We start from the raw sequence: 13294 nt of genomic DNA, 5'->3' as shown, positions 1-13294 counted from the left end.
GTAATGAGGAGGGAAGATAACCGATGGTCACTAAGGGTTACGGACTGGATTCCAAGGGAAGGGATGTGTAGCAGGGGGCGGCAGAAAGTTAGGTGGGCGGATGACATTAAGACGTTTGCAGGGACAACATGGCCACAATTAGTACATGACCGGGGTAGTTGGAGAAGTATGGGAGAGGCCTTTGCCCTGCAGTGGGCGTAACTAGGCTGATGATGATGATGATGATGATGAAATATTAAATGTCTAAACTTCGCTAATTACGCTTCTTTAAGCAGATACAAGGCATTACACATTTCGCGTGAAAGATTTTGCTGGGATACTCGCCGAAGAATGCCTACGCATTAAGATGCGGGCATCTTGGGTATGGTGAAACGAATGAAAATTTCTGGACAGCACTAACAAACATATAAGAGATAACTTAAAGATGCAGTATGCATGCAACTGCTGCGACAGTCCATGAGTACAGATAGGGAAATTGCTAGAAAAATATTTGGAGTTCCTCAATGAAACCGATAAGACGAAATCAAAAGCCGTCCTCGAAGGCGTCTTTCGTAGACGCTGGGCGACGTTCGGAAGCTAAGAATGTTTGCCAGCTCAAGAAAAGCGGCCGCGGAGTGCTTCCGACGATTATCCCCGCCCGTTGACTCCGTAGCATTAACAAAAAACCGTGGTTGCCATTCGACAAGCCTCTGAAAAATCCGGAAGCAATAATTGCTGGGTTTGCTTCGTCCCGACTAAAAGCTCTTAGCACGATAAGTCATTTGCATCCGACGAGCGGCTACTACTTATCAAGAACACCGATAACGCCTGCGGGACAAGCTTTATGGTGAAGTGCGCATGGATAGATTTTAATTCTTTTATTTTTATTTTGATGACGTCAGCACTTTGTCACCGCGGGAAGTTTCAAAAGATTAGTGTGAATACAACACGTGGTGGAATCCCACGAACTAAACCGTGGTGCATGGAAAAGCTGGATACGAGAGAACGCGTGCTATAATTCACCGTGAGGCGACGCAAGCACTCGGACTCTGCTTTAGTTGATTTAATGGCTCAATTCTCTCTCTGCTTCCACGTGCAGGTTTTGACAGGCGAGGACAACCTTCCTGCCAGCAGCTTGCGGTTTGAGCCTCCATGCGTCTTCGCTTCTCGCTCCATGTCGTTCGTGCGCCGCCTGCTTATGGTCCTGCTGCTGGCGGGGCCGGCCGGCGTGCTGGCCTGGGAAGACTGGTATTACAAGCGGAACCCGTGCGGACATTACTGCGGTGGTGATCGCAATGTCCAGTGTGCGGTCGGGTGCAAATGCGTCCTCGAAGACTACGAGAATTGGGGTGTGTGCCGGCGCGTGCCTCAGTGCGGCGGTCCCTGCGGCGGCTTCTCCGGCACCAGGTGTGGCGACGGATGCAGCTGCGTCGACGTGCTCGGCGTGTTGAGTGAATGCTACTCAAGTTGGCCCGGTGCCCCCCAATATATGCGATATGCCCAGTGGCTTGCGGGCATGTTCAATCGGTGAGCGGGAACCACTTCGCCCTCAAAAAATAAAGCACGCTTTATTGTTTTTTTTTCCTTCGCTCAAGGCTAGGAATTTCAGGCGTTTTGCACTTTGAATACATGTTCACCTGCTACCTTTGTTAACCAAGAAAGCCAGGAGTCCTGTTTCAGTTGCTTTCACATACAGCAGTTTTTATTTGTATGTTGTCGGTATTTACGGCACTTTCTTTGCCATCGCATTTGGATTATCCATTAACTCTGTCTCTCGCGCCCAGCAGAATTTGCTATTGGGATAGTTGGTAATTCGTCGTATTGAAGTAATTAGGCGCAAGTTTATCATTCTCGCATTCATGCAGACACCCACACACGCATTCACACAAGTGTGATGTGTGGGGGTGCGCAGGAATGCTAGAGCGCAAATATTGCACCTAATCACTTCAATATTACGCCGATCGTGTGTTTTCTTTTGATTATTGCTACTTTGTTGTGGCTTTGCGCAGGGCTAGGCGTTGTCGTTGGCGTTTGACACTAAGCCTTTCTTGGCTCTCCAGAAATGTGTTTTATTTTTAAATCTCGCATTCAAAAATCGCCAGGCATCGTTATACAAACACGACTCCAGTTTAATTTACGTAGCGCTGCTCTGTTCATCAACACAGTCACCGATCCATTTTTCCGACATTTCGAGGTGGAACTCCGTCCTCCTTTTTACGATGTACGACTGTGACCGATATTTCTCATGTCATACGGTGCCTCCCTTCAATAATTTGCAAAGGCATGTATTACACTCTAAAAACAAAGAGAGTTCTGGGCACACTCTTTGAGGGAGTATCTCTTTGTCCCATATTTCATTCTCTTTACGAGAATAGATCGACCCTCTTTGAGAGACAGTAGAATAACTCCTTCTGACAAAGTTGTATTGCTCCACTCCAAGGTAGTGCTAGTACTCTTCCAAAGTTCTTATACTCTCCCAAGGGTAATAGTACTCCCCCGGACCAAATGCTTCTACTCCTATAAACCGAGTGTTTCTACTTCCCGGTACAGAGTGCTTGCATTCATTCACAACCGAGGGCTAGTAATCTTCCCAATAGTGTGAAAGCACGATGTAGAGCCATGATCACGTTAGAACTGATTCGCAATACTCATGTGTGGGGAATATTTGATTCTTTCATAAGAAGCTCCTGCACTTATGCTTGGCGAATTGGAAGTAATCTGTAGTCGCGGAGTTGCTCAGTTGAAACATTTTCTCTCTTAAAAGGTCAAAATTTTTATTGATCAGTCACGAGACAAACTGAACAATAATTTGAGAAACATACTGACAAACAATAACATCAGAATGCAATGATGCCCCTGAACTTTACAACGTATCTTATAATAAAACAAGTATATTTTCGAAAGTTGCGTCAGTAGTAAAGTGTAGAAATATCCTTTATTCTAATTGGCTCCACTTTCTCAAAAATAAAGAACACAATGGAAAGTTAACCGTATAACAAACGTGTGCAACGCACAAATATTGACACTAGGCTCGGAGAGAAATATGTACCGCTTTACTGGCCAGCAAACGCATTTCTGCCACAAAACGAATGCACTTATATGGCAGAGGTTACCAGATGAGCTGCTAAGCATGGGGCTGGTAATGTAGATAAATTGTGCGATAAACTTTTTTCGTGTGCATATTCTCAGACAGCTGCCCTATAGATAACGTCCTGTACAGCATATGGATGTTCCTGACTCAGAGTACAGCGTATTTAGAAATGTGTTATATATTCTCATGTGAGGCCACAGGTCTAGCTAGCTTTGCTTATATTTCACATTAAGTTATTCATGGATGGGCTGCACCCCGTTGTTTCTAGGTGTGGCTTGTGGTTCTGCAGTAATATCCTGCCCGGTCTCAAAGCAGTAAACATCCGTATCGTATTTCCTGTTCGGTTGACCTTATCACGAAAGTAGATTCCTTCTGCTGTTGCGATTGATCCGTTACACTTTCTCACAAATAATTAAAATTAAATTTACAATATTATCTAGTGGGTAGCAAAGGGGTATAAAGCTGCAAGGAGCATTGTCATTAAAATCTTGCGCATCAAATTTCAGGTCATATATGGTAGCTTTTCATTCACATTGCGGTAAGAATGCTATACTTCTAAGGAGCAGCGTCTATAATTGCATGATCAAACATTATTACTTGTTGAAAATGCAATCTAACTAAAGTGTAGCACGGCTTCAGATGTGAACCAGAAATCAGATGTGATGAATATGATGTATCAAATGTGACATAAGCATAAGTGCAGGCCGGAAAGTTCACGAAAAAGACAAAGAAGAAAATAATAAATTGACAAAGGCACCATCCTGTTCCACATATTCCTTCCATGCTCGTCGATTTCGCATGCGGCTATGCACATACTTGCACAATGAACCAACTACCTGAAACCAAAGCTTTTTTTGTAATGAAGTGGTTAAGATGTGCTCCAGCAAGAAAAATGATCGCGCTTCACGGAAACATATCTTCGTCTCAATACAAGTACATATGTGTCTGGGAAGGTTAATACATCTCCTCACTGTGCACTCTAATGTCCAGTAGTTTACCATGTGCAAAATTGATACAATTTTATTTTGCCTTATAAAAATTGTGTCTGCAGAAGCCATCAAACTAAGTGGTATTTGCTTGATTAAAAGTGTATGTTCACATACCCCAATTGACGAACAAGTGTTCGACTCAGATGCTGTACTAATGTACTAATGATGATGATGACGACGACGATGTACCAATGCATTAGTACAACCTCGGTGCGCTTACTTGAAAAAGAATTTGCCTTTTTAGATCAGTTACGATAGATGCAACAACATGACTTTTCATGCTCTGTGATTAGTGATGCTCTGGATGCGCATGCTCTGCTGGCCTTGCTGGGACTTCGCCGTTTCTAATAAAGCTCAGTTGATAGTCCAGTCGCTGTGGTGTGAACCTCTCTTCTTGTTCTTTGTGTTTTGTGACTCGTTTTTTCTTCAGCTATGTACCAACTGGCCCGGATTTCAACCCTTCTGAGATGAAGCTATTCAAGATGAACATTATTTGGAACGACATCATCACCACAGGGAATTCAAACCTGATCAAGTCACAACTTTGGACAATCACATGCTCTGACGAGGTTCCGGGCAAGTTTCCGGAACTTTTGTGTGTCAGCACCTATCCTCCCGCGGCGGCTGCAATCAAAGTGCCTTTTGAACTTCGAGACAAAAGTGTTGTGAGGAATAAAGCATGTGGTCTAAGACATGAAAACAAAGTATCGTTTAAACAGGAGCTACAAGGAATGTTGGTGCTGGTATTATCAGACCTTCGGACCTCTCCGTTTGCCTCACCCACTACCACAGTGCCAAAAGAAAAAAGATTTTATCGTTTGTGCACAGATTACCGGCTTATCAACCGATAAATGGAACTGTTCCCTTTCCCGAGGCCACGAATTGACGAAATAATTGACCAGACTGGTGGATGTCAGTGGTTTTCCAGGATACACCTATTTAACGGATATGAGGATGTACCACTCAGAGGAAACCAATGCATTCACTGCGTTTGATACACCTTTCCACATCTATGAATACAACCGGCTGCCTTTTGGGTGGCAAAACTCAGGCGCGTGGTTCCAGAGAATAAAGTACTCTGTGCTCAAAAGAATTTATAGGTAAATGTTGTGGAGTGTATCTAGGTAAAAACTTCTCTATTGAAGAATAAGGGAAGACCACGTTAGTCATCCGTCAATGGTTCTAGGTGGAATGGTCAGGGCACAGCTTAAGATTAACGTCAGAAATAGTGGATTCCTGCGCCAGAGGGTTGTTTTTCTCGGTGGAATATTCGATTGGAAGACGAAGAGTACCAAAGAAGAAAGTGTCCAGCATGTCAAGAGTTTTCTGAAGCCCTCTGAACTGCACTCTCTTCGAGCGTTCCTAAGCCTAGCTGTGCATTTCAGCGCATTCATAGAGGTTTGAGCAACAAAGACAAAATGTCATACCCCTTATTCTATAAGAAGCCCTATCTGTGTTGTCTGAAGAGTGCGAAAAGTGTTACACAGAACTTGTTGAAATTATTTCTTCCGGCCCAGTCCTGACGCTGCCACGCTTTAACCTGTCATTTGAACTGTACGCTCATTATGGTACATTCATTGTGGTACAGAAGCCAATCTTCATCAAAGACACCTCAAGCCCCTCGCGAAACAACTATATGTGATAGGATATTTTTCTTACAAATTATCAAGACCCAACTAAGCTATGCTACCACAGGAAAAGAAGCGTTGGCTGTAGTCAGGGCTCTCAAGTATATTAGAAGCTATTTGGAAGTCATCATCATCATTATCATCATCATCATTATCGTCAGCCTGGTTACGCCCACTGCACGGCAAAGGCTATCTGGAAGTAAGAAGCTTAAAACTGTTTACGGACAACCAAGCCCTTAGTCACCTCTTGCCACTCACACAGCCAAAAGTACAGAGGCAACATGGCTGAGTGAAACTGAACAGTACACTTTCGAGGACATGCATCACCCAGGCAAAAAGTACCAGGACGCAGATGTTCTGTCTAGACTTCATGTACCAAGAGGAGTTACACATAAACAAGTGTATATCACCAAACTTTGACAAGGAACGCAAGAAATGAAGATACAAAGCGGAAACTTAGTAGTGCCCGAAACAGCAATGCCGACCGCACTGCGACTCTACCACGACAGCCCGGAGTCTGGACGCTATGATGGCTTTACTAAACCATACAGGAAGCCAACAGCAAGATTAATTTCGAAAGTCAAGAAGAAAGATATCGCTAAATACATAAAAAACTTGTCAAACTACCAACTTTGCAAAGCGATGTTTAGGCCATGTGAAAACAGAATGGCCACGCCGGAATATTCGGATTTACCCTTCAATATACTACAACTTGATTTTGTTGAACTCAAAAAGAATGGCAAGGGGGTCAGAAATACGCAAGCATTTAGAGTTGAAGTGGACGAGTGTACGCGGTTTGTGGCTGCTGAAGCTGGCAGGGTAGATACGAACTGCCTAACTTCTTTTCTAGAGGGGGATATCTTCTCCAATGTTAAGATTATCGTTGCGGACAATGGACCTACATTTCGAAGCGAGAAACTTCGCCAGTGGTCTGAAGCAAGGGGCGTCGAGCTACGTTTTCTAGCGCCATATTACCCAGAAGCAAATTCGCTTGCAGAAAGGGTTATTCGGAACTTGAAGTCCCATTCCTAGCTCTATACTCCGACTTCAAAGGCGGGTAGAAGTGCGCTCTGGAAGCAGCTGTTCGTCACCATAACCGATCTCACACTGCAGCCTAGGGATGTAGCCCTTACATTACCGCTTCCAGAAACACTTTGGTGAACTGCGGACAAAGAACTTGATATAGTTGAAAAAAGAACACTTCGCAATTAACCACTAGATTTGAACCAGAAAGAAAACTACGTTAAAACAACAAGAAAGAACTTCGACAAGCGTCACTACTCCACGCCTGATATTGAACCAGGACACATGGTGCTGGTCCGAAAGAGGTTGGACTCAAAGTGCCCATTTCTAGGCCCATATTCTGTATTGAAAATAATAAAGCACTAAGGGATACTGAAGACCGTGTATTATGAAGGACCCCTAGAAAAACAGAAGAGGCGTCAATCGCTAATATTCTTCAATATCATACCAGGAGAGATGAAGATAGATGGTCGGGATGATGTAGTGATCTCGGATGAACCAACAACAAAGAGGACGAAGATACAGAAGAGGAGAACGAAGACATTAAATACCGTAATGACAGCGGACTAATATAACGAAAGTAATGGAGACTTTCACCGCGTGCGGAAGCTTTATAATGAATACAACTTGTATGCAAATACATTTGTCTTACACCCGTACTCAGACTGAGGATCTCTAGCACAGAAAACCAATACTGTATTTATTACGCAACGGACTCATTTTTCTCGTTTCTCGTGTCCTATTCACATCGTTCTTTTGGAATCTAAAATATCAGAAAAATTTATAGCTAGGCGACACATTATTTTTTTTTAATATTTGGGGTTTTACGTGCCAAAACCACTTTCTGATTATGAGGCACGCCGTAGTGGAGGACTCCGGAAATTTTGACCACCTGGGGTTCTTTAACGTGCACCTAAATCTAAGCACACGGGTGTTTTCGCATTTCGCCCCCATCGAAATGCGGCCGCCGTGGCCGGGATTCGATCCCGCGACCTCGTGCTCAGCAGCCCAACACCAGGCGACACATTATTAGACGTCAAAATGTGAGCATTTGGCAAATATGATGCACTAAAGATTTTACGAGTCCGACACTACTCACCTAAAGCGAGGACTGACTCGACATAGTGCCGTGTGTAGAGCTCTGTTATATTCTAAGCCACAGCTTGCTCAGTAACACATTGCCTTTAATCAAATTCACGAAACTGAACGATTAATTTCAGTTCAAAAGTTTAATTCTGAAATGCTTTGTAACAGATGTCAGACCAACTAGGCCAGGGGTGATGGTGGGTATATATTGATGACGACAGTGAAGTACGTGCAAATACTACAGAGCGCACACTAACAATGCCCCTCACGGAAATTTTCAGCGGGGTAGCAGGCTGCTTTGTTCTGATCTGTAATTTATGTGTTAATAAATCTGTGTATTTTTCTACAATAGTGCCAATTGCCTTGTGGCAGTGAAGACACTAGTGCGTAACTGTGAAACCGTAACCAAAGCGACGTACAGGTGAGATATTCATTACTGATTAGAAGGTGAAAAAAAATGGCACTAAAGTACACAGTCAATGCCTATTCGACACCCAATGAAAGCACTTTGTTTTAAGAACGAGCGGAAGAATTAACGCCGACCCATAATAATCATTCAAGTTATTTAAGGGTTGGATTGCCAGAACATTCTGCGGCTACGGCAATCACTAGAAGAGCACAAAGGCGGGGCGCGATAGTTGATGGCATAAGTAACATGCAGCACAGAGCATGGGTCATGATGTCAATGCAGAAATGTTTTTGAGAAGCCGGGTGTGCAAACATTTGTCAGCTGTAGGACCTTCCACCTGGGAGGAACACCTGCCAAAGATTTCACATAAGGGAAATCTTGCCACGCATCGCACTACCCAGGCATGTGGGCTTACATTCAGCACCACAAATATTATCATCATCAGCAGCAGCAGCCTGGCTACGCCCACTGCAGGGCACAGTCCTCTCCCATACTTCTCCAACTAGCCCGCTCATGTGCTAATTGTGGCCATGTTGTCCCTGCAAACTTCTTAATCTTATCCACCCACCTAACTTACTGCCGCGCCATGCTACGCTTCCCTTCTCTTGGAATCCATTCCGTAACCCTTAATGACCATCGGTTATGTTCCCTCCTCATTACATGTCCTGCCCAGGCCCAGGCCCACCCCCCCCCCACTTCTTTTTCTTGATTTCAACTAATATGTAATCTACTCGCGTTTGTTCCCACAACCAATCTGCTCTTTTCTTATCCCTTAACGTTACACCCATCATTCATCTTTCCATAGCTCGTTGCGTCATCCTCATTTCAAATAGAACCTTTTTCGTAAGCCTCCAGGTTTCTGCCCCATAGGTGAGTAGTGGTAAGACACAACTGTTCTAGCCTTTTCTTTTTTTGAGGGATAATGGCAACCTGCTGTTCACGATCTGAGAATGCCTGCCAAACGCACCCCAGCCCTTTCTTATTCTTTTGATTATTTCAAACTCATAATCCGGATCCATGATCCGGAACCTGCCCTAAGTAGATGTATTCCCTTACCACTTCCAGTGCCTCGCTGCCTATCGTAAAGTGCTGTTTTCTTCCGAGACTGTTAAACATTACTTTAGTTTTCTGCAGATTAATTTTTAGACCCAGCCTTCTGCTTTGCCTATCCAGGTCAGTGAGCATGCATTGCAGTTGGTCCCCTGCGTTACTAAGCAAGACAATATCATCAGCCAATCGCAAGTTACGAAGGTATACTTCATTAACTCTTATCACCAATTTATCCAGGTCTCTGAATACCTCCTGTAAAAGGGTGTGAATAGCATTCGAGAGATCGTATTTCCCTGCCTGACGCCTTTCTTTCTTGGGCTTTTGTTGCTTTCTTTATGGAGGACTATGGTGGCTGTGGAGCCGCTATAGATATCGTTCAGTATTTTTACATACGGCTGGTTAACACCCTGATTAAGTAATGCCTGAATGACTGCTGAGCTTTCGACTGAATCAAACGCTTTCTCGTAATCAATGAAAGCCATATATAAGGGCTGGCTATATTCCGCACATTTCTCTATCCCCTGATAAGTAGTTTGAATATGGTCTACTGTTGAGTAGTCTTTACGCAATCCTGCCTGGTCCTTTACAGAAGTCTAATGTGTTCCTGATTCTATTGGCGATTACCTTAATAAATACATTGTAGGCAACGGAGAGTAAGCTGATCGGTATACTTTTTCAAGTCTTTGGCGTCCCCTTTCTTATGTACTACTCATATATTGGCGTTCCTTCAAGATTCCGGTATGCTCGAGGTCATGAGGCATTGCGTATACAGAGTGGCCACTGTTTCTAGAACAATCTTCCCGCCATCCTTCAACAAATCTGCGGTCACCCGAACTTCTGCAGCTGCCTTCCCCCTTTGCATAGCTCCCAAGGTTTTCTTTACTTCTTCCGGCGTTACTTATGGGATGTGAAATTCCTCTAGACTATTCCTTCTTCCATTATCTGCGTGGGTGCCACTGGTACTTTATGAATATCTACAGAACTCCTCAGCAACTTGAACTATCTTATTCATATTAGTAATAATATTGCCGACTTTGTCTCTTAACGCATACATCTGATTCTTGCCTTTTTCTAGTTTCTTCTTCACTGCTTTTAGGCTTCCTCCGTTCCTGAGGGCATGTTCAATTCTATCCATAATATACTTCCTTATGTCAGGTGTCTTACGCTTGTTGATTAACTTCGAAAATTCTGCCAATCATATTCTAGCTCTAGGGTTAGAGGCTTTCATACATTGGCCTTTCCTAATTAGATCTTTCGTCTCCTGCGATAGCTTACTGGTATCCTGTCTAACCAAGTTACCCCCGACATTTATTGCACACTCCTTAATGATGCCCATAAGATTGCCGGTAATTTCTTCAACACTAAGGTCCTCTTCCTGAATTAACGCTGAATACCTGTTCTGTAGCTTGATCTGGAATTGATCTATTTTCCCTCTTACCGCTAACTCATTGATCGGCTTCTCATGTACCAGTTTCTTCCGTTCACTCTAGGCTAATTCGTTCAGGCTCAGTCTAGGCTAATTCTAGGCTCAGTCTAGGCTAATCTAGGCGTTCAATCTAGGCTAATTCGAGTTCTTACCATCTTACGGTCACTGCAGCGCACCTTGCCAAGCACGTCCACATCTTGTATGATGTCAGGGTTAGCGCAGAGTATGAGGTCTATTTCATTTCTAGCCTCGCCATTTGGGCTACTCCACGTCCACTTTCGGCTATCCCGCTTGCGGGAGAAAGTATTCATTATCCGCATGTTATTCCGCTCTGCAAACTCTACTAATAACTCTCCACTGCTATTCCTAGTGCCTATGCCATATTCCCCCACTGACTTGTCTCCAGCCTGCTTCTTGCCTACCGTGATATTGAAGTCGCCCATCAGTAGAGTGTATTTTGTTTTGACTTTACCCACCGCCGATTCCACGTCTTCACAGAAGCTTTCGACTTCCTGGTCATCAAGACTGGATGTAGGGGCTTAGATCTGTACGACCTTCAATTTGTTCCTCTTATTAAGTTTCACAACAAGCCCTGCCACCCTCTCCTTAATGCTATAGAGTTACTGTGCGTTACCAGCTATATCCTTATTAATCAGGCATCCGACTCCTAGTTCTCGTCTCTCCGCTATGCCCCGGTAGCACAGGACGTGCCTGCTTTTTAGCACCGTATTTTGTCCTCCTAACCTCACTGAGCCCTCTTGTATCCCATTTACTACCCGCTATTTCCTCCAATAGCACTTCTAGGCTCACCTCACTAGGTAATGTTCTAGCGTTAAACATTGCCAGGTTCAGATTCCTAGGGTGGCCTGTCCGAATCCAGAGATTCTTAGCGCCTTCTGCTGCGTCACAGGTCGGACCGCCTCCGCGGTCGATTGCTTCGCAGCTGCTGGGGTCTGACGGCTGGGGTTTGATTGTTCATTGGTCACACCTCTGTTTTCAGTTTGTCCTTATTTTCTTTGTTTACTCGTTGCATTTGCATGCGTTTCTCAGTGCCCTAAGCATATCGATTTCCAATGGTGACTCTCGTTCAAGTAATCCCTTCGTTTCTTTCGTAAGTTTTCATAACTACACTGTCTGCATTTTTCTATGTATTCTTGAATGATCATCGAAGAAAGAAGACGATTTGTATGGATATTCTAATCCATGTAGTCAAGATTGGACTATGACCTTAGACCAGCACCGTAAGCAACATTCACTCCAACTTTCATGTATTATATTTTACAGCCGTACAGTCGGTGCAGCGACGATCACTAAAAAACGCTGTAGGTTTTTTTCGCTGGTTTCAGAAAAAAGAATTATATCACTCAAGAAATTTATCGGTTGAGGCAATGTGGGCAACGACTGAAGATACGGGCAGAAACGTTTTAAAGTTAGTGTTGCTTATTGGTATATAAAATTGCTAAGCCCTGATGTTTTTTTAACCTCTTTGAAGGCAATATAGTAAACGCTTACGAAATTTCGCCTGTGCTCTAGGAGGGCAAAAAACGGAACAATTCTAAAATAAATGAATGGGAACCTTGGGTAAGGTGCCTTGCTGGGTAGCGTACTGCCTTTCCCGTAGCGTACTGGCTTTGGCGTGGCCTAGTGGCTTTCGCTTGGCTTTGGCCGAAGGGTGCGGGAATAAGTTGGTGAAAGCAATGAATAAGAAATAAAGTTGGGGAACAAGAACCGGATGAAGAATTGGTAATGACGATGAAGACGCGAGCAGTACGGCATGACGACGACGGTGTGGGCGGTGGCGACCGCATTTCGGTGGTGGAAGAATAAAAAAATTGTCGGCATACGATATCATGTAGATAGATAGATAGATAGATAGATAGATAGATAGATAGATAGATAGATAGATAGATAGATAGATAGATAGATAGATAGATAGATAGATAGATAGACAGACAGACAGACAGACAGACAGACAGACAGACAGACAGACAGACAGACAGACAGACAGACAGATAGACAGACAGACAGATAGATAGATAGATAGATAGATAGATAGATAGATAGATAGATAGATAGATAGATAGATAGATAGATAGATAGATAGATAGATAGATAGATAGATAGATAGATAGATAGATAGATAGATAGATAGATAGATAGATAGACAGACAGACAGACAGACAGACAGACGGGCGGTGAGCGGGCGGGCGTGCGGGCGTGTGAGTGGGCCGGCAGGCAGGCAGGCACCAAACGGCTGAAATACGCAAAGATCGCTATTCGAACTAAGAAAGATTGCACTGTATATAGAATTTCCATTCCCGCTCGCAGGCGGCGACAGCTGCTGAACGAGAACAAGGATTTGGAGATCAGTCGAGGCTCTGATCGAGATGCATGGCGCTGAAAACGAGCAACGATTGGTGAACAGGACTCGGGCGGCACAGTGACCCATGGCTGCCTGAACTGAAGAAGCCACCAACTTTTGGGTTTGAGTCGAAGAAGCCTAGTCCATAAATAAAGTTTATTTCTATCTATGTATATAACGGATAGGACCAGCTCTTTTCATGTGCTATATGATATAAATACACAGGACATTAGTTAGTAGCCGATGCCCGT

The 13294-nt window shown here is 43.9% G+C and overlaps 1 protein-coding gene across 1 annotated transcript; it reads left to right on the top strand.

Annotated features, from left to right (window-relative positions):
* The first annotated feature begins 1083 nt into the window (after positions 1-1083).
* Positions 1084-13089, top strand: LOC142591293 (uncharacterized). Its single transcript, XM_075703622.1, has 2 exons — positions 1084-1506; positions 13010-13089. Exons 1-2 carry the CDS (start codon positions 1154-1156, stop codon positions 13080-13082), a joined length of 426 nt encoding a protein of 141 aa, XP_075559737.1. The 5' UTR covers positions 1084-1153; the 3' UTR covers positions 13083-13089.
* Positions 13090-13294: the final 205 nt, after the last annotated feature.

Source organism: Dermacentor variabilis, chromosome 8 (assembly GCF_050947875.1).
Source record: "Dermacentor variabilis isolate Ectoservices chromosome 8, ASM5094787v1, whole genome shotgun sequence".
NCBI classification, from domain to species: Eukaryota; Metazoa; Arthropoda; class Arachnida; order Ixodida; family Ixodidae; genus Dermacentor; species Dermacentor variabilis.
The sequence above is the reverse complement of the archived record's forward strand: the minus strand, read 5'-3'. Positions and strand labels throughout refer to the sequence as shown.